We start from the raw sequence: 27,532 nt of genomic DNA, 5'->3' as shown, positions 1-27,532 counted from the left end.
TTATAAAGCATTGGTACGGCCTCACCTGGAATATGCTGTTCAGTTTTGGTCGCCTGTCCATAAAAGGGACACTGCGGAGCTGGAAAGGGTGCAGAGACGCGCGACTAAACTAATATGGGGCATGGAACATCTTAGCTATGAGGAGCGATTAAAGGAGTTACAATTGTTTAGTCTTGAGAAGAGACGATTAAGGGGGGATGTGATAAACGTATATAAGTATATAAATGGCCCACACAAAAAATATGGAGAAAAACTGTTCCAGGTTAAACCCCCCCAAAGGACGAGGGGGCACTCCCTCCGTCTGGAGAAGAAAAGGTTTAGTCTAAAGGGGCGACACGCCTTCTTTACCATAAGAACTGTGATTTATGGAACAGTCTACCTCAGGAACTGGTCACAGCAGGAACAATAAATAGCTTTAAAACAGGGTTAGATACATTCCTGGAACAAAATAACATTAATGCTTATGCAGAATTATAAAACTACATCCCTTCCCCTTATCCCCTTACACCCTTCCCTTCAGTTCCCTGGTTGGACTTGATGGACGTATATCTTTTTTCAACCATACTAACTATGTAACTATGTAACCCCTTAAGGACGTAGGGTTTTTCCGTTTTTGCATTTTCATTTTTTCCTCACCACCTTCTAAAAATCATAACGCTTTCAATTTTGCACATAAAATTCTATATGATGGCTTATTCTTTGTGCCACCAATTCTACTTTACAGTGACATTAGTCATTTTACCCGAAAATCCACGGCGAAACGGAAAAAAATTCATTGTGCGACAAAATTGAAGAAAAAATTTCATTTTGTAAATTTTGAGGGCTTCCATTTCTACGCAGTGCATTTTTCGATAAAAATAACACATTATCTTTATTCTGTAGGTCCATACGGTTAAATGATACCCTACTTATATAGGTTTGATTTTGTTGTACTTCGGAAACCCCTATAACTTTTAAATTTTTCCGCCTACGGGCCGGTATGAGGACTCATTTTTTTGCGCCGTGTTCTTAAGTTTTATTGGTACCATTTTTGTATTGATCGGACTTTTTGATCGCTTTTTATTCATTTTTTCACGATATAAAAAGTGACCAAAAATACACTATTTTGGACTTTGGAATTTTTTGGCGCGTATGCCATTGACCGTGCCATTTATTAACAATATATTTATATAGTTTTATATTATATATTAATATTTTTATAGTTCGGACATTTCCGCACGTGGCGATACCACAAGTTTATTTTTATTTAGACAGTTTTTTTTTTTTTTTTTTATGGGAAAAGGGGGGTGATTCAAACTTTTATTAAGGAAGGGGTTAAATGACCTTTGTTAATTTTTTTTCACTTTTTTTCTGCAGTGCTATAGCTCCCATAGGGACCTATAACACTGCACACACTGATCTCCTATGCTGATCCCTGCAAAGCCATAGCTTTGCACGGATCAGTGAGATAGCTGCTCGACTGCTCAAGCCTATAGCTCAGGCTTGGAGCAATCAATCGACGATCGGATGCCGCAGAGACAGGTTAGGAGACCTCCGCTTGCGTCTTAGCTGATCGGGACATCGCGATTTTATCGCGATGTCCCAATCAGCCCGACTGAGCTTCCGGGAAGCATTTACTTTCGCTTTCAGACGCGGCGGTCAACTTTGATCGCCCTGTCTGAAGGGTTAACAGCGCGCGGTACAACGATCGATGCCACGCGCTGTTAGCCCAGGGTCCCGGCTATGATTAGCAGCCGGGACCGACCTGGTGTGATGCGGGGTCACGGCCTGACCCCGTTTTAAACACCAGGATCGGGTGTAGGGTGTACAGGTACGCCCTACGTCCTTAAGAGGTTAAAAACGCATACTGTTTACTTGTTCCCATACTGTTCCATCCGTTTTTTTTTTGCCATACGGTTTTCTTTAGAAAAACTGATTAAAAACAGTATGGCAAAAACGTGATGCGAACCCAGCTTGAGCTGGTACTTAACGCATACCTCTTTCTCCGCCTCTCTGATCTTTCAAATGCGCAACAGCGCCGCCTGTCAGATTTCACACATGCACACCGGCGCCCCCTCTCAGATCTCGCACATTCATACCTGCGCAGTCTCAGAGCTTGCACATGTGCTGCTTCACTGCAGTCCTCAGGAGAGAGATCTGAGAGGCAGAGAAAGAGGTACTGTAATAAGATACATACTGAACAAGGGCCTGATGGGTGAAAGATGCATGTTTTTCTGGGCACAGCATCGCTTTCTCTCTATAGCAGTATAGTTCCCTCACATTAGGTTGTCAGCATAGTTCCCCCCATATTAGGTTGTCAGCATAGTTACCCCCACATTAGGTTGTCAGCATAATTCCCCCCACATTAGGTTGTCAGCATTGTTCCCCCCACATTAGGTTGTCAGCATAGTTCCCCCCACATTAGGTTGTCAGCATAGTTCCCCCCACATTAGGTTGGCAGTATAGTTCCCCCCCCCCCCCACATTCGGTTGTCAGCATAGTTCCCCCCACATTAGGCTGGCGGCATAGTTCCCCCCACATTAGGCTGTCAGGATAGTTCTCCCATATTAGGCCAAAGCAGTTGGTCCCGTGACCTGATTATCAGTGGTTGGGGCACCGAAGAGGACGTAACTTACCATGCGCGCGTCCTCGATGCTCTGCTCTGTTTCTATGGGCGCATGCACGGGAGGTCAGTGACGTCCCTGCATATGCTACCTCCCGTGGCACCTGCGTTTTTAAAGTTAACGCGTAGGCACAGAAAGGTAACTGGGACATCCTTGTGTCCCCAAAAAAAGATCTTTCGGGACATAGGGATGTCCCGAATGTGAGGGTGGAAATTAATCTGGGGGGGGTTGCCCCATTTCCCCCCACACTGGATCCGCCACTGTATCCATACCCCGGGTGCATCACCTGCCCTATAAGACACCCAGCGTATAAGACGACCCACGAATTTTGAGAAAATTTTCCTGGGTTAAAAGTCGTCTTATATGCCGGAAAATACGGTACTTTCTTCTGTAATTGCACTGGAGGTCCACAGTTGCTTTGAAATGCTAACTGGTGAACAGTAGAGTGGATTGATTCACCTGTTGTTGTTCATGCAGGTGTTGTCCTTGAGGTAAAGGTAACCTGAGTAGACTTTGACGATGCTAGAGTATATGTAACCACAGACATTTTTGGCATAGAACAGGTCATTATATTTGCAGTTGCTTGCACAGTGGTGCAGGTAACAGATGCAGTGGTAGATGGCGCTATACCACTTGCTCGGGACGATTTTGAAGATTTAGGTGGAAAGATAGTGGGGGAGATTTATCAAAACCTGTGCAAAGGAAAAGTTACCCAGTTGCCCATAGCAACCAATCAGCTCGCCACTTTCATTTTTAACAAGGCCTCTGCAAAATGAAAGAAGCGATCTGATTGGTTGCTATGGGCAACTGGGCAACTTTTCCTTTGCACAGATTTTGATGAATCTCCCTCAGTAGGTTCTGCATCAGGCCTCAGTCTCTTCCGATCCTTTTCATACGTGTATGCATGAGTTTCCAAATGCAGAGAACACATTCAATAGTTGTCGTTCAATTTTCCATCATATACCTTCTGGACCATCTCTTCTAAGTTTTCTGTAAAATGACCACTGTTCACAAGCCATCGTTTTATGCGATCAATATTCTATGGGAAACTGGATAATAATGAATTTGTCACCTTTAGGCATGCTAATCAATGATAACATTGGAATAAATTAAAAAAGAAATGTTTAGTGTTACCCAAAAATGCTAACCATTGACTTCAAGGTGTCGGATTATATGCAGCAGCTAATATGCAGCAAAACATGGCAGATGTGACCCTACCATAACAAAGTACTTTAACCCCTTGGGGACCAAGCCCATTTTTACCATAAAGGGGTACTGAGGTGGAAAAACATTTTTTAAAATCAACTGCTACCAGAAAGTTAAACAAATTTGTAAATTACTTCTCTTAAAAAAATCTTAATCCTTCCAGTACTTATCAGCTGCTCTATACCTCCTTAAGACGCAGGACGTATATTTATGTCCTGTGGCGTCTCCGACGATATGAGGTCGCGCGGTGACCTCGCGTCATATCGGGTCGGTCCCGGTGGTCATCAATGGCTGGGACCCGCGGCTAATACCGTACATCACCGATCACAGTGATGCCTGGTATTAACTAGGGATGAGCGAATCGAACTTGACGAACCCGAATTCGTTACGAATTTCATGAAAAATTTGATTCGCTACAAATATCGCCGCGATTCTATCGCACAAATCGCTTCATTAAACTCCATTTTACAGCATTCCAGGCTATTGGAGACCTAAGATGGCGGATCCACATGTGAGTACATGGGCAGGGGATTATGGAAAGGCGGGAAACAGCGGCTGGAATGAAGGTAGGCGGGCTGACCCTGAACCACATGTGAGATGCAGCCTATCAGTGTTCACTGACCCCTGTGATGTCACAGCCCCTATATAATCGGCGGCCATCTTGCCTCTCTTCATTTCATCTATGCACTCAGATGGAGAGGACGGGACTGTGTGTGTGTGAATAGCTCATACCACAGCGTTACACTGCAACTGCTAGTCACATCAGCATTAGGGAAAGGCAGGAGTGAAGAGTGCTGTGCTGTTACTCTGAGAAGGATCATTGATTGCTAAACCTCCTATTCACGTTATTGAGCATTGCAGCAGAGAGGGGCAGATAGCTGTCAGCTGCCTCATACAGATCTCCAAGCTGCTGGAACTTTCTGAAGCATCTTATCTCCTCATTTTTCAGCCCAATTGAGTTTATTTTTATTTGCTCCACAAATCTTCTGCTGCTCAGAATTGTGTGACAGAGTGCAATTTAGGGTTTAATCCCTGGATCCCGAACAGCCCGACTGAGCAGCCGGGTCACTTTCAGTTTCACTTTAGAAGCGGCGGTCAGCTTTGACCGCAGCTTCTAAAGGGTTAATACCGCACATCGCCATGATCGGCGATGTGTGGTATTAGCCGGGGGTCCCGGCCGTTGATGAGCGCCGGGACCACTTCATATCGCGGGAGCCGGCGCGGGAGCCGGCGCAGGACGTAAATATACGTCCTGCGTCATTAAGGGGTTAAAGAAAATCATTTTTTCCTGAGTACAAATACGCTTTTTCAGTGGCCTTATCATTGCAAAGGGCCTACATACAAGCAAATAGCGTACCATATACCACCTTTTTTTCTGTCTCTGTGCTAAATTTTGTGTTACACCAGACGTTATATACCTGCCGGTGTATTAAAGAAAAAAAAGGTTTTCCTGCGTAAAAATACGCTTAACAGTGGCCTTATCATTGCAAAGGGCCTACATACAAGCAAATAGCGTACTATTTAGTACCTGTATTTCTGTTTTATACTACACGTTATACACCTGCCGGTGTATTAAGGAAAAAAAAGATTTTCCTGCGTAAAAATACGCTTTTTCAGTGGCCTTATCATTGCAAAGGGCCTAAATTCAAGCAAATAGTGTACCATATACCACCTTTTTTTCTGACTCTCTGCTAAATTAAGTGTTATACCACATGTTATACACCTGCCGGTGTATTAAAGAAAAAAAAAAGTTTTTCCTGCGTACAAATACGCTTAACAGTGCGCTCATCATTACAAAGGGCATACATACAACAAAGGAGTGTACTATTTAGTACCTGTATTTCTGTCTCGGTGCTAAATTCAGTGCTATTCCACACATTAGTATACACTGGCTGGTGTATACAACAAAAGAGTTTTTTTCTGCGTATAAATACGCTTAACAGTGCGCTCATCATAGCAAAGGGCATACAAAGGAGTGTACTATTTAGTAACTGTTATTCTGTCTAGGGCCTATATACTTTGAAAGGACAGCCGTAAGTAATCGCCTGCTGCTGTTCTACACCCTCATAAACGCACTAAGTATGTCAGGCAGGGAAGTGCCAGGACGTGCACAGAGAAGGGGCAGAGGCCTACATATGTCAGGCAGAGTTGGCAGCAGACTTGGGGCGACTGGCAGCAGGAGTCGCAGCAATAGGCCTGAGCTCCCGTTATAACCCAGCGGTCGTGTCATTGACCCATCTCTCCTCGTCAATTGGTTTGCACACTCATCCCCATATTCACAAGTGACATCTGACAACCCCAGTCAAGAGTCGGTGGGTTCCTCAGACACAACCCTCAGTTGGCATGGCCCGGGAGCAGTCCCTGTAATCCCATTGCCTTTGTCCTATGCTGTTCCCTCTCCCAAAGAAGTATCTCATGCTTTGGGTTCAGCTCCACTATTTAGCGAGGACGATGTAATAGAGGACAGTCAGCATCTAATGGGCAGCCAAGAATGTGAGGAGACATGCGTCCCTTGCTCCACAAGGCGGCCAAGTAGTGATGCGGAGAGTGACGTGGAAGGCGGTGTTTCAATTGTTCAGGGTCCTAAGGCAGACACTGTTGTGGAACACGAGTAGGACATCAGTGACGTGCACACATCTTTTGATGATGATGAAGCCGATCGCAATTGGGAGCCGGGTGCAGAAGCCGGGGCTTCATCATCATCAGGAGAAGATATTTGCTCTTTGTCTATGAGGCAGCAAGGCGGTAGCACGCTTGGCAATCAGGGTGGTGGTGGCAGTAGTGGAAATTCAGGAGCCAAACGTGCCAGGGGGAGACCACCTGCTTCGCCGTAAGCTACCATTTAGGGAGGTAGTGGAACAGGGGTTCATGGAGACGGCGTCAATAGCAGTGAAATAGTGCGAACTACGGGTGGGAAAATCAGCTACTCTGCGGTGTGGTTGTTCTTCATAAAGAATCCGGAGGACCTTAGCGTAGTCACATGCAAAATCTGTGGGCAGAAAGTGAAGCGTGGCCAGGGTCCCAATCTCGGCACCACGGCCCTGCGTCAACACATGATTCTCCACCATAAAGTGGCCTGGGATAACAGTGGCTCTGAGGTAGTGGTCCAGCCTGCTGCATCACCCAGTGGCCATCCGTTCCCTCCGGCATCCAGCCAAGGCTCCACCACCTCAGCCGAAGGGAGCATTGTGTCAAACCATCCTTCTTGCGCTCCTGCTTCCTCCGCTCGTAGTCAGCCATTCCACCAACAACCGATCGGCGAAGCCATGTCCAAGAGACAACAGTGCAGAAGTTGAATGTGCTCCTGTTCAAGTTGCTGGTGTTGCAGTCCCTCCCTTTCCAACTGGTGGACTCTGCAGCTTTCAGGGAATTGATGGCTTGTGCCGAGCCGAGGTGGAGAGTCCCAAGCCGTCATTTCTTTGCGAAGAAGGCAGTACCAGCCCTGCATAAGTTTGTACAAGAGAAGGTGAGCCAGTCCTTGAGCCTGTCGGTGTGTTCAAAAGTGCACGGCAGTGCAGACGTGTGGAGCTGTAACTACAGGCAGGGAAAATACACGTCTTTTACGGCCCACTGGGTAAATGTTGTTCCTGCACAGCCACAGCAGCTACTTGAACAGGTCACGCCGCTTTCTCCTCCACGCCCTTGCTCCCAGGCAGTTGGTCCTTTTACAGTGTGCGCCTTCTCCTCCCCCGTGTCCTTGGCCTCCACTGCACATCCAAATCTCGGTGGCCCTTCATCGTACCACGTGTGTAGGGCACAGCGGTGTCAAGCCGACCTTCACATGGTTTGCCTTGGCGAACGGAGTCACACAGGGGAGGAACTGCTGAAGTTCATTAGGGAAGAAATCCGAGTATGGCTTACTCCACGAAATCTGGAAATGGGAACCATGGTGACCGACAATGGGAAGAACATTGTGGCCGCGCTGCGACAAGGAAGTGTGAACCATTCGCCCTGCATGGCACACGTGTTGAATTTGGTTGTCAAGAAGTTCATCAAGTCTTCCCCCCATTTGCAAGACGTCCTGACAATGGAAAGGAAACTGTGCATGCACTTCAGCCACTCGTACACCGCCAAGCACACTTTGCTTGAGCTGCAGCGTCAGAACGGTATCCCACAACATAGTCTCATTTGTGATGTTGCCACACGTTGGAATTCCACCCTCCATATGTTGGACAAACTATGCGAACAAAGAAAAGCCATCACAGATTTTTTGATGATACAAGCAGATAGGAGTGCTCCCCTGTGTAACTTCAATGTGAACGAGTGGCAGCTCATATGTGAGACCTGCCGTTTGCTGAGGCCCTTTGAGGAAGCCACATTTTTTGTTAGTCACTCGAATTACGCCATGAACGACGTAATTCCACTCCTACATTTACTCCAAAAAATGATTGAAAACATGGCTGGTCACGGCAATGGAGATGTTGCGCCTACATCAGAAGGCTACATGAGTCCTGTGGGGGATGAACTGGAGGAGGATGATGAGAGGCAGAGCGGAGTAGAGTTTACGGTGGATGAGATGGCCGGTGTTTCTGGTCATTAGACAGGAGAGGAGGAGCAGGAGCAGCCAGAGGAGCTGGAGGGTTATTATGAGGGAGGCGAGACAGAGGACCCAGACAAACCGTGGCAGTATGCAGTGGAGATGGAGGCAGGTAGTCCCAGTGAGTCACTGTCACAAATGGCACGATGCATGCTGAGTTGCTTGCGTAGTGACCCCCGAATTGTCAAAATTCGTCAGCGCGATGACTTCTGGATCTCCACCTTATTAGACCCTCGCTACCGGCCCAGAATGGGGGCCTATTTTACACCCACTGAGAGGGAGGACAAACTGACCTACTTCAGGGAGCTTCTACGTAGTCGGTTGGTCGATGCCTATCGGCCACATGGTCCATCCAGCAGGTCTGACTCGGGGGGCCCTCTGCGCTCACCTTCCACTGCCACGGCTGCTGGGGAGGGGAGGGGTGGCAGGAGCATTACCATCTCAATCAGCAGCAGCCTGAGTCTACAGTCGCTGATGAGTAGCTTCCTTCAGCCGCATAGTGCAGCTACTCATCAGCAGCAGGTGGACATGGAGCAGGACCTGAACCAGCAGGTGATGGCTTACCTCGACATGACATCGACATCTGCTGGACTTCTGGGCAGCCAAACTCGATTTATGGCCACAACTAGCAGAGTTTGCCCTGGAAAAGCTGTCCTGCCCGGCCAGTAGTGTGCCATCAGAGCGGGTGTTTAGTGTGGCCGGGGCCATAGTCACCCCAAGGCGAACTCGTCTGTCCACTAAAAATGTGGAGAGACTGGCGTTTGTCAAGATGAATCAGGGATGGATCAGCCAGGATTTCCAGCCACCAATGACAGATGGGTCTGAGTAGATTAACCATGCTCCTACAACAAAATGTTCTCTATTGTGGTTGGTTATGAAACCCTCTGGGGCAGACCTGGGGATTGTACGGCCTGCTTGACACATACGGCCCTTTGATTGGCTCTGACCGTCCACGCTGATTGGGGGACAACTATGCTGCCTAATCTGGGGGACATCTATGCTGCCTAATCTGGGGGACAAGTATGCTCCTAATCTGGGGGACATCTATGCTGCCTAATCTGGGTGACATCTATGCTGCCTACTATGAGGGACAACTATGCTCCTAATCTGGGGGACATCTATGCTGGCTACTCTGGGTGACATATATGCTGCCCAATCTGGGGGACAACTATGGTCCTAATCTGGGGGACATCTATGCTGCCTAATCTGGGGGACAACTATGCTCCTAACATGGGGAAATCTGAAGCTTCTGGCCTTGGGCCTATAATTTTTTTAAGTTTAGCAGTAGCTTAATACATGCTTAATGCAAATGTCAACATTAATCTTTAAATGTAAGGGGTTATGAAACCCTCTTGGGTACTGTGAATGACTGCTCCAGACTCATTCTGTGTCTTTCACAAACTACTTGCCTCCCTGGTGCCTCAAGCCTTGGGCCTATAATTTTTTGAAGTTTAGCAGTAGCTAAATACATGCTTAATGCAAATGTAAACATTGATCTTTAAATGTAAGGGGTTATGAAAACCTCTTGGGTACTGCAAATGCATGCTCCAGACTCATTCTGTGTCTTTCAGGAACTACTTGCCTCCCTGGTGCCTCTGGCCTTGGGCCTTACATTTTTGGATGTTTAGCAGTAGCTAAATACATGCTTAATGCAAATTTCAACAATGATCGTTAAATTCTCGGCGCTCTGGCAGGGCCTTCTCCTACCCCGCCTGGGCCGATCCGAGGACCTCACTAACCAACTCACTAACTAATCCAATCGCTTATCGGGCGGTGTGTACAAAGGGCAGGGACTTAATAAACGCCAGCTTATGACCCTCACTTACTGGTAATTCCTTGTTTTAAGATTAAATTATTGCAATCACAGATCCCTATCACGAACTGGTTTCAGAGTGCAACACGCACCTGTCCTTGAAAGATAGAGAGACGCTAATCAGTTCAGTGGAGCGCTAGTGCGGCCCAGGACATCTGAGGCCATAACACACCTGTTATTGCTCAATCTCGCAATCTTGCCTCTTGGGTACTGCTGAGGCCTACTCCTGACTGCTCCTGGTGCAATGTATGGGGTAATTAAACACTCTTGGGTAGTGTTATTGTTAAATTTACTGGTAATTTTATCAGTAATAAAATAGAATTTTGCAGAATGCTAACCGTTACACAACGGTTGTTGCGTGTGATTTTTTAATGAAAAAATAAATAAATAAATAGATGGAGAGGGATTAACTCTGCTTAATCATTTTTGGCGAATAGAATCCTTTTGCCATCTGATTTTTTGGAGACAGATGCACTTACACACATGTAATAATTTTTTTAACCAAATTTCAAACATTGTGTGGTTTATTACTTTTGAGAAGAATGTCTTTGGGTGGTCCACCATCCTGCATTATAGAGTCTTCTGAACTGCTGTATATGCGCTTGTTTTTTTTAAAAAAGGTATTTTGTCCGACAATTTCGATAAAATTTTGCGTTTTTTTGGGGTGGATTGTGAAGCCCGGGTGACGGGTATGTAGTGTGTACTCGTGCATCAGTCAACTCCAGTCTGTGTCCGTTAGGCAATATATGGGTTACTGATGCAGCAGAGGTGGGGCCTTGGTCTTGGAATTTAAAAAAAAAATTTGAACATATTGTGTGGTTTATTATATTATAGAAGAATGTCTGTGGGTGGTCCACCGTCCTGCATTATAGAGTCTTCTGAACTGCTGTATATGCGCTTGTTTTAACAAAAAGGTATTTTATCAGACAATTTCGAAAAAAAATTGCAGTTTTTTGGGGTGGATTGTGACGCCCGGGTGTGTAGTGTGTACTCGTGCATCAGTCAACTCCAGTCTGTGTCCGTTAGGCAATATATGGGTTACTGATGCAGCAGAGGTGGGGCCTTGGTCTTGGAATTTCAGTTATTTAAAAAAATGTAACATATTGTGTGGTTTATTATATTATAGAAGAATGTCTTCCGGTGGTCCACCGTCCTGCACTATAGAGTCTTCTGAACTGCTGTATATGCGCTTGTTTAAAAAAAAAATAAAAAGGTATTTCATCAGACAATTTCGATAAAATTTAGTGATTTTTGGGGTGGATTGTGAAGCCCGGGTGTGTACTCGTGCATCAGCCAACTCCAGGCTGTGTCCTTTGGGTGGTCCACCGTCCCGCCTTATAGATTCTTCTGAAATGTGGGATATGCGCTTGTGCTTACACAAAGTTGTAAACTTGAAAAAAAAAAATTATACAATTTTGTTCATTTTGGGGCGGATTGTGAAGCCCTGTGTGTACTGGTGCATCAGCCAACTTCAGGCTGTGTCCTTCAGGCAATAAATGGGTTCCTGATGCAGCAAAGGTGGGGCCTGGGTCTGGGAATTTAAAATTTTTGGATTGCGGGTGCTACAAAAAAAGATGGACACACCCTAATCCGTTTAGTGGAGCACACCTGCGACCCCGGACATCTGAGGTCATAACACACCTGTTATTGCTCGATCTCAGGAGAAGGGGGTTCATCATCGGGAGAAGAGAGTTGCAGGTTGCCCTTGAGTCAGCAAGGCGGTAGCACGGTTGGCAGTCAGCGTGGTGTGGCAGTAGTGGAAATTCTGGAGGGGATTGTGAAGCCTGGTGCATCAGCCAACTCCAGGCTGTGTCTTTCAGGCAATATATGGGTTCCTGATGCCGCAGAGGTGGGGCCTGGGTCTGGAAATTTCGAATTTTTGGATAGCGGGTGCTTCCAATGAGAGATATTTGTCAAAAATGTCATATATTGTGTTGTTGTTTTTTGGGGGGGGGGATTGTGAAGCCCTGGTGCGTAGTGTACTAGTGCATCCTCCAACTACATGCTGTGCCATTCAGCCACTAAATGGTCTACTCTTGCTGCCAACATGTCCACGCTATGTCATTCAGTCATTATATGGTCTCCTGACACTGATGCCACCACCAGGCTCTGTCATTGTGCTGCTGTGCGGCAGTGATTCTAAGAGCGATGCCGGTAATCTGCATGTTATTCTGAATAACAGTATTATTTCACTACCCCAGCACACTCCATATGCGTTTTAGGACACAGCAAAGTGTTCTATACCCCTATAGAGGCTGTATGTAGGCTAGAAATAGCCTTTTTTAACATCGATTTGCCGCGAATAAATTCGGATCGATGCAAACTTTTCGGGAAAATTCGGCGAATCGGCTGAATCAAATTTTTTAAAAGTTCGCTCATCTCTAATTATGAATGACATTTTGCCTTAATAAATGATAACATGTAAATTAGGGCTGCACGATATATGTCACAATCGAATCACGATTTTTGCTTTTTGCCATATAGCGATACAGCCCCCCGGGAAAACTTGTGTTTATCTGTTGGGCTGGCTCATGAGTGCTGCTGCGGGCGGGGGCTGGCCATAGCAGGAAAAAACGCTAAAAGTCAGTGTTTCCCAACCAGGGTGCCTCCAGTTATTGCAAGACTACAACTACCAGCATGCCCGGACCGGCAAAGGCTGTCTGGGCACGCTGGTAGTAGTAGTTTCACAACAGCTGGAGGTACCCTGGTAGAAAAACACTGAGCTAAATAAAAGGGTGCACTGAGAAAAATAAAGAAAACATTCTGCTCACCTACTCCTGGTCCCCGCAGATGCCGTTCATCGCCGTGCGGTCTGGTGTCTCCTCTTTACCATACAAGGAGTAGGACCTTTCTCTTTTCAGCCAATCACCAGCCACAGTGGTGTCATGTGTCAAGCCAATGATTTGCTGATGGGCTTTTTCGGCTGCAAACACACTGTATTGTTGCAGTACAAAAGCTACCTTCTGGGGGGGGGGAGTGGAGATTGTGACAGGAGCGGGGATAATGTGACACGGGGGGGATAATGTGACAGGGGTCGGGGATAATGTGACAGGGGTCGGGGATAATGTGACAGGGTGACGGAGATAATGTGACAGGGGGCGGGGATGTGACAGGAGGGGGAATGTGACGGGGAGAGGGGGAGAAGGTGACAGGGAGAGAGGAATGTGACAGGGGGGATTGTGACAGGGGAGGGGGAATGTGATGGGGAGGGGGAATGTGAAAGGGGGTGGGGGGGAATATGCCAGGGGAGGGGGAATGTGATGGAGGGAATGTGACAGGGGGAGGGAATGTGACAGGGGAAATGTGACAGGGGAGGGGGAATGTGACTGGGGAGGGGGAATGTGATGGGAGGGGAGGGGGAATGTGACGGAGGGGAACTGTGACAGGGGAGGGGGAATGTGATGGGGGAAATGTGACAGGGGAAGGGGAATGTGACAGGGGAGGGGGAATGTGACGGGTCGGGGATAATGTGACAGGGTGGCGGGGATAATGTGACAGGGGGCGGGGATGTGACAGGAGGGGGAATGTGACGGGGAGAGGGGGAGAAGGTGACAGGGAGAGAGGAATGTGACAGGGTGGATTGTGACTGGGAAGGGGGAATGTGATGGGGAGGGGGAATGTGAAAGGGGGGGGGAAATGTGCCAGGGGAGGGGGAATGTGATGGAGGGAATGTGACGGGGAAGAATGTGACAGGGGGAGGGAATTTGACAGGGGAGGGGGAATGGGACAGGGGAGGGGGAATGTGATGGGAGGAGAGGGGGAATGTGACGGAGGGGAACTGTGACAGGGGAGGGGAAATGTGACGGGGGGGGAAATGTGACAGGGGAGGGGGAATGTGATGGGGGGAAATGTGACAGGGGAGGGGGAATGTGACAGGGGGAATGTGATGGAGGAGAACGCTACTTTTAGAATAGCCAACAACAATCAAAAGATATTGAAGTTCTTTTATAGTTACCGCAAAGTAGAAGTGCCAGTGTTTCAAGCAAAGGTGGATTGGATCAGCCTTTTCAGTCAGCAATCACACAGAGAAATTCTGAAATGAGGATAAGATGTCTAGGAGCAGAGTACGCCTTTAACCCCTTAAGGACCCATTTGGACCTTAAGGACTCAGACAATTTTATTTTTACGCTTTCGTTTTTTCCTCCTCCCCTTCAAAAAATCATAACTCTTTTATGTTTTCATCCACAAACTAGTATGAGGGCTTGTTTTTTGCGCGGCCAGTTGTCCGTTGTAATGCCATCACTCACTTTACCATAAAATGTATGGCGCAACCAAAAAAATACTATTTGTATGGGGAAATTAAAAAGAAAAGCGCAATTTAGCTAATTTTGGAAGGTTTTGTTTTCACGCCGTACAATTTATGGTAAAAATGACATGTGTTTGTTATTCTCTGGGTCAGTACGATTAAAATGATACCCATGATTATCCACTTTTCTATTACTGTTGCGCTTAAAAAAAATCGCAAACATTTTAACCAAATTAGTACGTTTAAAATCCCCCTATTTTGAAGACCTATAACTTTTTCATTTTTCTGTATAAGCGGTGGTATGAGGGCTCATTTTTTGCGCTGTGATCTATACTTTTTATTAATACCATATTTGCTTATACAAAACTTTTATTACATTTTTTATAAATTTTTGGGAATAAAATGTTATTGGAATAAAATGGTTTTTTTTTTACGTTCACGCCGTTCACCATACGGGATCATTTACATTTTATTTTAATAGTACAGATATATACGCACGTGGCGATACCAAATATGTATATAAAATATTTTTTTTTAACTTCTTGGGGGGTAAAATAGGGAAAATGGGACAATTTACATTTTTATTGGGGGAGGGGGTTTTTCACATTTTTTTTACTTAACTTTTTTACTTTTTTTACTTTTATTTTTACACTCTTATAGTCCACATAGGGGACTATTTATAACAACCATTTAATTGCTAATGCTGTTCAGTGCTATGTATAGGACATAGCACTGATCAGGGTTATCGGTCATCTTCTGCTCTGGTCTGCGGGAAGGCAGATCAGATCAGAAGACTCCCGGAAGACAGCGGAGGCAGGTGAGGGGACCTCCGTCTGCCGTGCAGGATGATCGAATCGCCGCGGCAGCGTTGCGGGCGATCCGATCATCTTGTTAAGTGACCGCGATGCTGCAGATGCCATGATCTGTATTGATCACGGCATCTGAGGGGTTAATGGTGGACATCCACGGGATCGCGGGTGTCCGCCATTACCAGTGGGTCCCTGGCTGCGATCCACAGCCGGGACCTGCCGCGCATGATGCCGGCATCGCTCCACATGGGGAAAGAAAATATTAACTCAATAATGCAATGATAAAAGCTAATACAAATATCTAAAACCTCAGTGTTTTCAAAATGTTGCATCACACCACAATCATATGTAAATCTTAACTCAGGTTGAGCAACACATGTAGAACACTGAAAGGTATTGAAACATGGGGTATGGAGCAAAGAACAACTATAATGTCCTTCATGCAAAGCAGTATGGGAATATTAAAAGAAAAAACAACAATATATAAATGTAGATCATTTATAAATTTCATTTAATGCACTTATCCAATGCTTTGTATAAGGTACAGTAAATTGGAAAAATTAGTCCATAGCTTTATGAACCCAAGAACACTATTAACAGACATGCAATGAGTGGCAAGTAATGGAGAATCCACAAAAAGCTTAATTTAGACCTACCCCTGTATGTATATACAAAACATAATCAAATTAATAGTGTGATATTGCATCCTGACGTTTGGTATCATAGTAATCATGTAGTATTACGTCCTGCTGTTTGTTAATTCCTTTTGGGAACCTAGTTCCCAATTTAAGGATCCAATAGACCTCTCGGTTGAGAAGCTTTTGTTTATGGTCACCATCACGTACGGGGATGCTGACTCTTTTAATTCCCTGAACCGAGAGGCTTGAGTAACTACCCTGGTGGTGGTCAGCACAATGTCAGGAGCCAAAATGATGGATGTCAGACAAATGCTTCTGAACTCTCACTTTCAAAGCATTTGTCGAACACCCAACATACTGGATGTTACATTCCCAACACCGTACCATGTACACAACAAAGGTAGTGTTGCAATTAATGTATTGACGGATCTCTCCCCATTAGCTGTGGACATAAATTCTGTACTCCTTGCCGCCTGCCTACTGACCATTTGCTATATTCCTGACTACGCTACTTTGCCACCCTTCCTGACCTTCTGCTATCCTGACTATAAGCTGCCCTACCCCTCCTGTGCCTCGCATCTCCTCAGCCGCCTGTGTGGTCGAGCCTTGCCAGGGGTAGCGACCTGGGTGCCGCCTGCCGCAGCAAGTCCATCCCGCTTTGCGGCAGGCTCTGGTGAAAACCAGCAGCACCTTAGACTCCGCTCCCTGCTATGGTCCGAGTCATCTGCAATACAGTTCCAGTGGATCCACATCAACCGGGGTCCCTGTCTTCTGAAACGTGAGGGTTACAACTAAACAGCATGTACATCTATTATGTCCATACTTAAAGCATTCTGGACATGTGAGCCAATTATGTTTCTAGTAGTATTACTTAAAAAAAGACTGGGAGAAACCATGTTGGCAACAGTGGTAGCCTTTCTAGAGACGCAACGGAAACCATTCTGGAACATGTAGGAATATGCAGGATTCCAACTAATCATGGGGATATACTTAAAGGGGTACTCTTCCCCTAGACATCTTATCCCCTATCCAAAGGATAGGGGATAAGATGTCAGATCGCCGGGGTCCCGCTGCTGGGGACCCCGGGGATCGCTGCTGCAGCACCCCGCTATCATTATTGCGCAGAGCGAGATCGATCTGCACGTAATGACGGTCAATACAGGGGCCGGAGCATCGTTACGTCATGGCTCCGTCCCTCGTGATGTCACGGCCCGCCCCCGTCAATACAAGTCTATGGGAGGGGGCATGGAAGTTGTCACGCCCCCTGCCATAGACTTGCATTAAGGGGACGGGCCGTGATGTCACGAGGGGCGGAGCCATGACGTCACGCTGCTCCAGCCCCTGTATCGCCAGTCATTACGCACAGAGTGAACTCGCTCTGTGCAATAATGATGGCGGGTGCCGCAGCGGCGATCCCCGCGGTCCCCAGCAGCGGGACTGTGGCGATCTAACATCTTATCCCCTATCCTTTGGATAGGGGATAAGATGCCAGGGGCGGAGTATCCCTTTAAGAATGATTTTCTGTATAGTATCATAGTCATCACTATGGGTAGAAAAAAAAACTGGTTGATGCACATTGCCAACTGTGTTTTGCCGCTTGCCACCTGTTAGGAGGGTATCCTGTGTAAAAATTTTTGGCATTTTGGAGTGCCCGATCTATATGACAAGTGCGGTATCCCCTATCCTTCAAATGTGAGGCTATATTTTTTGCCTCGCATTCGAAATCACCCTTTAGGGAATAGTTTCTGCAAGCTCGTACCATCTCCCCCACAGGCAAGTTTTTGATGACTTGGTGGGATGGCATGAGCCAGCATGCAAGATGGAATTCACTGTAGTTTCCTTGCGGAACGTAGTTGTGATAATTTTCCCTGTGGTGTTATCTCCAACCAATAAGAGATCTAGAAATTAAATGGTCTATCATTGATGGGAAACAATAAACCTGAGATTAAGCTCATTACAATTGAGGTAGTGAGCAAAATTTTGTATGGCCGCTACACTCGACCCATATATAAATACGAGATCATCTATGTAGCGGCTATACCATACAATTAAGGCGGAAAACGGATTAGTGAGGGCGAAAAGATTTGTATTAGCTTTTATCATTGCATTTTCTTTGTTAAGATTTCCAATTACTATTTGGGTTGTCTTGCGGTAATAACTCAATTATTAATTATGAATTATGGTCATAAAAATAATAAGGAAAAATTACAAATTTGGAAAATTATTAAAAACATCAAAATTATGACCTGGTGAATTGTAGACAAAACCAATCAATGCTATTTTAATGACGGGATGACATTAACTCTTAACCCCTCAACCCCTTAAGGACCGGGGTTTTTTCCGTTTTTGCATTTTCGTTTTTTGCTCCTTGCCTTTAAAAAATCGTAACTCTTTCAATTTTGCACCTAAAAATCCATATGAGGGCTTATTTTTTGTGCCACCAATTCTACTTTGTAATGACGTCAGTCATTTTGCCCAAAAATCTACGGTGAAACGGAAAAAAAAATCATTGCGCGACAAAATTGAAAAAAAAAACGCTGTTTTGTAACTTTTGGCGGCTTCCGTTTCTACGTAGTACATTTTTCGTAAAAATGACACCTTATCTTTATTCTGTAGGTCCATACGATTAAAATGATACCCTACTTATATAGGTTTGATTTTGTCGGACTTCTGGAAAAAATCATAACTACATGCAGGAAAATTAATACGTTTAAAATTGTCATCTTCTGACCCCTATAACTTTTTTATTTTTCCGTGTATGGGGCGGTATGAGGGCTCATTTTTTGCGCCGTGATCTGAAGTTTTTAACGGTACCATTTTTGCATTGAGAGGACTTATTGAATTTTTTTGCGCGCACGCCATTGACCGAGCGGTTTAATTAATTATGTATTTTTATAATTCGGACATTTCCGCACGCGGCGATACCATATATGTTTATTTTTACACTGTGTGGTTTTTTTTATTGGAAAAGGGGGGTGATTCAAACTTTTAATAGGGGAGGAGTTAAATGATCTTTATTCACTTTTTTTTTGCAGTGTTATAGGTCCAATAGGGACCTATAACACTGCACACACTGATCTTCATCATTGATCACTGGTTTCTCATAGGAAACCAGTGATCGACGATTCTGCCGCATGACTGCTCATGCCTGGATCTCAGGCACTGAGCAGTCATTCGGCGATCAGACAGCGAGGAGGCAGGTAGGGGCCCTCCCGCTGTCCTGTAAGCTGTTCGGGATGCCGCGATTAGCCGCGGCTAACCCGAACAGCCCGACTGAGCTAGCCGGCCACTTTCACTTTTAGCCACGTGGCTCAGCTCTGAGCGCACGGCTAAAGGGTTAATAGCGCGCGGCGCTGCGCGCTATTAGAGGCGGGTCCCGGCTTCACTATGACGCCGGGCCCGCCATGATATGACTCGGGGTTACTGTGTAACCCCGCGTTATATCAGGAGAGCAGGACCAAGGACGTACCGGTACGTCCTTGGTCCTTAAGGGGCCATTTTTCACCTTAAGGACTCGGCCGTTTTTTGCAATTCTGACCACTGTCCCTTTAAAGATTAATAACTCTGGAATGCTTTTAGTTATCATTCTGATTCCGAGATTGTTTTTCGTGACATATTCTACTTTAATATAGTGGTAAAATTTTGTGGTAACTTGCATCCTTTCTTGGTGAAAAATCCCAAAATTTGATGAAAAATTTGAAAATTTTGCATTTTTCTAACTTTGAAGCTCTCTGCTTGTAAGGAAAATGGATATTCCAAATACATTTTTTTTATTCACATAAACAATATGTCCACTTTATGTTTGCATCATAAAATTGACGTGTTTTTACTTTTGGAAGACATCAGAGGGCTTCAAAGTTCAGCAGCAATTTTCCAATTTTTCACAAAATTTTCAAACTCACTATTTTCCAGGGACCAGTTCAGGTTGGAAGTGGATTTGAAGGGTCTTCATCTTAGAAATACCCCATAAATGACCCCATTATAAAAACGACACCCCCCAAAGTATTCAAAATGACATTCAGTCAGCGTTTTAACCCTTTAGGTGTTTCGCAGGAATAGCAGCAAAGTGAAGGAGAAAATTCACAATCTTCATTTTTTACACTCGCATGTTCTTGTAGACCCAATTTTTGAATTTTTACAAGGGGTAAAAGGAGAAAATGTATACTTATATTTGTAGCCCAATTTCTCTCGAGTAAGGACATACCTCATATGTCTATGTAAAGTGTTCGGCGGGCACAGTAGAGGGCTCAGAAGCGAAGGCGCGACAAGGGGATTTTGGAGAGTACGTTTTTCTGAAATGGTTTTTGGGGGGCATGTTGCATTTAGGAAGCCCCTATGGTGTCAGAAAAGCAGAAAAAAAAACACATGGCATACCATTTTGGAAACTAGACCCCTTGAGGAACGTAACAAGGAATAAAGTGAGCCTTAATACCCCACAGGTGTTTCACGACTTTTGCATATGTAAAAAAATAAATTTAAAAATTTAACAAAAATGTGTGTTTCCCCCAAAATTTCACATTTTTGCAAGGGTTAATAGCAGAAAATACCCCCCAAAATTTGTAACCCCATCTCTTCTGAGTATGGAGGTACCCCATAAGTTGATCTGAAGTCCAGTACGGGCAAACTACAATGCTCAGAAGAGAAGGAGTCATATTTGGCTTTCTGAGACCAAATTTTGCTCGGGGGGCATGTCGCATTTAGGAAGCCCCTATGGTGCCAGGACAGCAAAAAAAAAACACATGGCATACTATTTTGGAAACTAGACCCCTCGGTGAACGTAACAATAAGTGAACCGTAACAATAAGTGAACCTTTTTTATACCCCACAGGTGTTTCACGACTTTTGTATATGTAAAATAAAATATTTTTATCTAAAATGTTTGTTTTACCAAAAATTTTACATTTTTAAAAAGGGTAAAAGCAGAAAATACCCCCCAAAATTCGTAACACAATTTCTCCCGAGTACAACAATACCCCATATGTGACCCTAAACTGTTGCCTTGAAATACGACAGGGCTCCAAAGTGAGAGCGCCATGCCCATTTGAGGCCTAAATTAGGGACTTGCATAGGGGTGGACATAAGGGTATTCTACGCCAGTGATTCCCAAACAGGGTGCCTCCAGCTGTTGTAAAACTCCCAGCATGCCTGGACAGTCAGTGGCTGTCTGGTAATACTGGGAGTAGTTGTTTTGCAACAGCTGGAGGCTCCGTTTTGGAAACAGTGGCGTACCAGACGTTTTTCCTTTTTATTGGGGAGGGGGGCTGTGTAGGGGTATATGTAGTGTTTTTTACTTTTTATTTTATTTTGTGTTAGTGTAGTGTAGTGTTTTTAGGGTACAGTCGCACAGGCGGGGGTTCACAGTAGTTTCTCGCTGGCAGTTTGAGCTGCGGCAGAAAATTTCCCTAGCTCAAACTTGCAGCCTGATACTTACTGTAAACCTCTGCCCATGTGAGTGTACCCTGTACGTTTACATTGGGCAGGGGGGGGAACATCCAGCTGTTGCAAAACTATAACTCTCAGCATGCGCTGACAGACTGTACATGCTGAGAGTTTTAGTTTTGCAACAGCTGTAGGCACACTGGTTATGTATCACTGAGTTTGTGACCTAACTCAGTGTTTCGCAACCAGTAAGCCTCCAGCTGTTGCAAAACTACAACTCCCAGCATATACGGTGCATGCTGGGAGTTGTAGTTTGCAACAGCTGGAGGCACACCCGTCGTGAAACACTGAGTTAGGTAAAAAAAAACTCTTAGTTTCACAACCAGTGTGCCTTCAGCTGTTGCAAAACTACAACTCTCAGCAGTCACCGACAGCCAATGGGGATGTGTTTGTGTATACACTCCTGAGCTGAAAATGACCTGAATTCCAATGCCCTTATCTGAGCCATAAAATGGTCTATATAAACAAAGAAAAAGGGATGTTTCATGCTTTCAAATTACATGTGAAATCCTGGAATTTGAGATTGAAAATCAACTCTACACAACATGGAGTTTTTGGCTTCAACAATTAAGATGTTGTAGCACATTATGATTGTCTGAAATAATTCTGGCCCATATAGTCTGATATAATCCCCCTATTCCAATATCTTATTCCTTAAGAAAATTATTATATTGGAATACAAGAAGAGGGCGAAGATCGACATGGACAGAGGTGTCAGAGACCACTGTGGTCAGACTGAAAAGAACTCCAGTAAGAAATACAACTTCCTGTGAATATATAGCAACTGATAAGTACTGGAAGGATTGAGATTTTTTTTTAATATAAGTAATTTACAAATATGTTAAAAGGGGTATTCCTGGCAAAAACATCTTATCCCCTATCTAAACGATAGGGGATAAGATGTCTGATCGCAGGGGGCCCGCTGCTGAGACCTCCCGCGATCTCCCTGCAGCACCTGCATTCTATGCGGGTGCTGCATCTCCAGTTTCAGAAACCTCTGAGTTTCCGGGACTGGGGACGTGACGTCACACCACGCCCCCTCCATTCATGTCCGGAGGTTTTCGAAACTACAGGGTGCTACAGGGAGATCGCGGGGGTTCTCAGCAGCCCCCCCCCCCCCCCCCCCGCAATCAGACATCTTATCCACTATCCTTTGGATGGGGGATAAAATGTTTTTGTCTGGAATACCCCTTTAACTTTCTATCACCAGTTGATTTTGAGAAATTTGTTTTCCGCTGCAGTACCCCTTTAACAGGTTAAAAACCTCCTGTGAATAGGGTGGGGTGCATGGCTAAAGAGGGTGCCACACCCCTTCATTTGCATTGCAAAAAAAATAAAAATAGCCAACAAAACTACCTAATACACGAGTGCAAGCTGCTGTGGCAAATACAAAGTATGAAATCAGAAGGCTGCAACATCACTCTTGGTCACAAAATGGAGGCTCTTAGTGCACTTTTTGACCAAAACACGTCCCCCATCCACCATGCCGAAGTGGCCTCACTTTACATGAGACCCTTACACGCATGTCACCCAGTCAGAGGCTATTATGGACATTTATCAACGGGTTTAGTCAGTGTCACGATTCGGCTACGGGTTGTGGATCCGCTGTGTCAGCGAGGGATTGGCGTGGACCGTGCTAGTGGACCGGTTCTAAGAGGCTACTGGTTTTCACCAGAGCCCGCCGCAAAGCGGGATGGTCTTGCTGCGGCAGTAGCAACCAGGTCGTATCCACTAGCAACGGCTCAACCTCACTGACTGCTGAGAAGGCGTGGGACAGAAGGACTAGGCAGAGGCAAGGTCAGACGTAGCAGAAGGTCGGGGGCAGGCGGCAAGGTTCGTAGTCAGGATGGATAGCAAGGGTTCAGGTACACAGGCTTTGGACACACTAAACGCTTTCACTGGCACAAGGCAACAAGATCCGGCAAGGGAGTGCAGGGGCAGTGAGCAGATATAGTCTGGGAGCATGTGGGAGCCAATTAAGCTAATTGGGCCAGGCACCAATCATTGGTGCACTGGCCCTTTAAGTCTCAGAGAGCTGGCGCGCGCGCGCGCCCTAGAGAGCGGAGCCGCGCGCGCCAGCACATGACAGCAGGGGACCGGGACGGGTAAGTGACCTGGGATGCGATTCGCGAGCGGGCGCGTCCCGCTGTGCGAACCGCATCCCCGACGGCCATGACAGAGCAGCGCTCCCGGTCAGCGGGACTGACCGGGGAGCTGCAGGGAGAAAGACGCCGTGAGCGCTCCGGGGAGGAGCGGGGACCCGGAGCGCTAGGCGTAACAGTACCCCCCCCCTTAGGTCTCCCCTTTTTTTTGTCCGGTGACTGCCTCCCCTGGGATGAGGACACCGAGAAAGAATGGATGGTTTCCTCAATGGCAGGCAGTACAGCAGGAGTAGGAATGGGGAGGGGGGGCAGAGGGTGAAGCTTGGCACGGGGCAGGGAGACACAAGGACGGGAGCCATGAGGAGGCACAGAGGCTCGCCAGACGGGACTGGGAGGGGGGGAGAGGCACTTCCTGTGGCAGGCAGGGTCCCAGTACTTGATCTCCCCGGTGGTCCAATCAAGGGTGGGCGAATGAAGCCGGAGCCATGGCAGACCGAGGAGGACCTCAGAGGTACAGCCGGGGAGAACGAATAGCTCAATCCTCTCGAGGTGGGGTCCAATAGACATGAGGAGGGGTTCTGTGCGGTAACGCACGGTGCAGTCCAATCTGGCTCCGTTGACCGCGGAAATGTAGAGCGGCTTGACGAGACGGGTCACCGGGATGCTGAATTTATTAACAAAGGACTCCAAAATAAAATTCCCGGAGGCACCAGAGTCCAAGCAGGCCACGGCTGAGAGGGAGGAGTTGGCTGTAGGAGAAATCCGCACGGGCACCGTGAGACGTGGAGAAGAAGACTTAGAACCAAGAGATGCCACACCCACGTGAGCTGGGTGCGTGCGTGCGTTTCCCAGGCGTGGAGGACGGATAGGGCAATCCACCAAGAAATGCTCAGTACTGGCACAGTACAGACAGAGATTTTCTTCTCTACGGCGATTCCTCTCTTCCTGGGTCAGGCGAGACCGATCCACTTGCATGGCCTCCTCGGCGGGAGGCCCAGGCGTAGATTGCAAAGGATGCTGTGGGAGAGGTGCCCAGAGATCTAAGTCTTTTTCCTGGCGGAGCTCTTGGTGTCGCTCAGAAAAACGCATGTCAATGCGGGTAGCCAAATGGATGAGTTCTTGGAGGTTGGCAGGAATCTCTCGTGCGGCCAGCACATCCTTGATGCGACTGGATAGGCCTTTTTTAAAGGTCGCGCAGAGAGCCTCATTATTCCAGGATAGTTCAGAAGCAAGAGTACGGAATTGTATGGCGTACTCGCCAACGGAAGAATTACCCTGGACCAGGTTCAGCAAGGCAGTCTCAGCCGAAGAGGCTCGGGCAGGTTCCTCAAAGACACTTCGGACTTCAGCGAAGAAGGACTGGACTGTGGCTGTGGCAGGATCATTGCGGTCCCAGAGCGGTGTGGCCCAAGACAAGGCCTTTCCTGAAAGAAGGCTCACTACGAACGCCACCTTAGACCGTTCTGTAGGAAACAAGTCCGACAACATCTCCATATGCAGGGAACACTGAGACAAAAATCCACGGCAGAGTTTAGAGTCCCCATCAAATTTGTCCGGCAGGGACAAGCGTAGGTTAGGAGCGGCCACTAGCTGCGGAGGAGGTGCAGGAGCTGGCGGAGGAGATGGTTGCTGCTGTAGCAGAGGCAGAAGTTGCTGTAACATGGCGGTCAACTGCGACAGCTGCTGTCCTTGTTGGGCAATCTGCTGCGATTGCTGAGCGACCACCGTGGGAAGATCAGCGAGACTTGGCAGCGGCACCTCAGCGGGATCCATGGCCGGATCTACTGTCACGATTCGGCTACGGGTTGTGGATCCGCTGTGTCAGCGAGGGATTGGCGTGGACCGTGCTAGTGGACCGGTTCTAAGAGGCTACTGGTTTTCACCAGAGCCCGCCGCAAAGCGGGATGGTCTTGCTGCGGCAGTAGCAACCAGGTCGTATCCACTAGCAACGGCTCAACCTCACTGACTGCTGAGAAGGCGTGGGACAGAAGGACTAGGCAGAGGCAAGGTCAGACGTAGCAGAAGGTCGGGGGCAGGCGGCAAGGTTCGTAGTCAGGATGGATAGCAAGGGTTCAGGTACACAGGCTTTGGACACACTAAACGCTTTCACTGGCACAAGGCAACAAGATCCGGCAAGGGAGTGCAGGGGCAGTGAGCAGATATAGTCTGGGAGCATGTGGGAGCCAATTAAGCTAATTGGGCCAGGCACCAATCATTGGTGCACTGGCCCTTTAAGTCTCAGAGAGCTGGCGCGCGCGCGCCCTAGAGAGCGGAGCCGCGCGCGCCAGCACATGACAGCAGGGGACCGGGACGGGTAAGTGACCTGGGATGCGATTCGCGAGCGGGCGCGTCCCGCTGTGCGAACCGCATCCCCGACGGCCATGACAGAGCAGCGCTCCCGGTCAGCGGGACTGACCGGGGAGCTGCAGGGAGAAAGACGCCGTGAGCGCTCCGGGGAGGAGCGGGGACCCGGAGCGCTAGGCGTAACAGTCAGGTTTTCTTTACTATAATTGTCGCAAAATTGTCGCAACTGCGACTACGCAATTTTTCGTGCGACATTTTGACTGGAAAGCGAGAAAAGCAAGTTTTCCAAAAATTAACTATGTAGTAATAATTTTAAAATGGACCTCGGGTAGTCAGGTATTTATTAACTGCGACAGTCGCAACTGCGCAACAGCGTTAAAAATTGACTAAATTTACTCCAGCTCAAACATGGAGCAGAAAAAGCTACTACCAAAGTAAAAAAGTAAAAATTGCTTACGTGAAAGAAAATTATCAACAGGCTGAAACCAGTTGATAAATAAGTCACACATAAGCAAAAAAATAGTAAGGAAAAAACTACTAAAAAAAAGAATACATAAGCAAACATTGATAAATGTCCCTCTATATGCCCAGCAAAGGTAAGTGGAGTAATCGTGTTAGGGTCCCATCTGTGTATTAGTTAGTTGTGTTGGCTATTTTTTTTTTTTGTGTGTGAATATTATTGGTTTCCTAAAACACGCATTATATCTTCCTAGTTGTGTGATAGCAGCAAAGTAAAAAGCGAGTACAAGTGATTCACATTTGCTCTGTTAACACAGTATTTGTTAATATTATTGGTTTCCTCAAACACACATTATCGTTTTCTAGTTGTGTGATAGCAGCAAAGTAAAAAGTGCGTGCAAGTGACATGCATCTGCTTTGTAAACATGTTTGTAAGTGTTTGTGAATATCATTAGTTTCCTTAAACACACATATGTTCCTGTTTGGGACATAGCCGCACACTAAAAATACCCCAAAAATATGTCTTGTAAAGGATTTTTTCATCCTAGATGCTCTGTTTACTCATCTCTGTCTTTGCGTCACCCCCCTACTGCTACACCGAAGGATAGCACTAGCCACAGGGAGGAGTTGTTTCATGGTCAGCCTTTGGGGTGTGTCAGCGAGGTTGTACAGGGGGATGCAGTGGGCAAGCATAGAACTAGTGGGACTGGTGGTGGTAGTCATGGTGGGCATCATGGTGGATGTGCTGAGAGGGAACAAGAAGGACACATTCACACATTAGAAGTTCTTACTGAGAGAAGTGGTGAAGGATGATGAGGAGGAGTATAACCCGATAACAACCACGGACGAGTATAGACTTCCAGGTTGGCGGGCGTTCCCACACCTGGACGTCTATACTCGGCCATTCTTCTCGTGGGTGCTGCCCAGTGCACCCACGAGATCGCGGCAGGGACTCGGCTGTATCACAGTAAACTTCGGTCCCGGCAGTTTTAACCCTTACAGCCGCGGTCGGAACTTCATTTGGTAGGCTAAAAACTTGTTGCTTCTCCCAATATGGGATAATTTGTGAAACGCTTGGAAAAAGTCACTGCAGCTTCCGATACCTCCACATGCATTTTAACGCCTGCAGGCATTTACCGACAACCAAGGATACTTTATGCTGCTTTATTTTAGTGTGAATGAGCCAAAAAAATCTGTGAGGGCATTAAAGAAGCTGTTAGTTACGATGGGTTACCGCATGTCGCCATAAGGCTAAGTTTCCACTTGGTTTTTTTTCTGGCAGTTTTTGGAAAACTGCCATTGCAGTTTTTGAGCCAAAGTCAGAAGTGGATCCATTTGAATACACTTCTGGTTTTGGCTCAAAAACTGCAGTGGCA

At 46.5% G+C, this 27,532-nt stretch overlaps 1 protein-coding gene across 1 annotated transcript in view; it reads left to right on the top strand.

The window, feature by feature from the left end:
- Nucleotides 1-3,049: 3,049 nt before the first annotated feature.
- LOC130281670 (alpha-2-macroglobulin-like) overlaps nucleotides 3,050-27,532 on the top strand; it is a 206,361-nt gene continuing 181,878 nt past the window's right edge. Inside the window, exons 1-2 of the mRNA XM_056529135.1 lie at nucleotides 3,050-3,094; nucleotides 27,184-27,285. Of these exons, the coding sequence (XP_056385110.1) occupies nucleotides 3,075-3,094; nucleotides 27,184-27,285 (122 nt within the window). The 5' untranslated portion in view covers nucleotides 3,050-3,074. The remainder of the gene's footprint in view (nucleotides 3,095-27,183; nucleotides 27,286-27,532) is intronic.

Source organism: Hyla sarda, chromosome 7 (genome assembly GCF_029499605.1).
Source record: "Hyla sarda isolate aHylSar1 chromosome 7, aHylSar1.hap1, whole genome shotgun sequence".
NCBI classification, from domain to species: domain Eukaryota; kingdom Metazoa; phylum Chordata; class Amphibia; order Anura; family Hylidae; genus Hyla; species Hyla sarda.
This window is presented reverse-complemented; position numbering and strand designations above follow the sequence as displayed.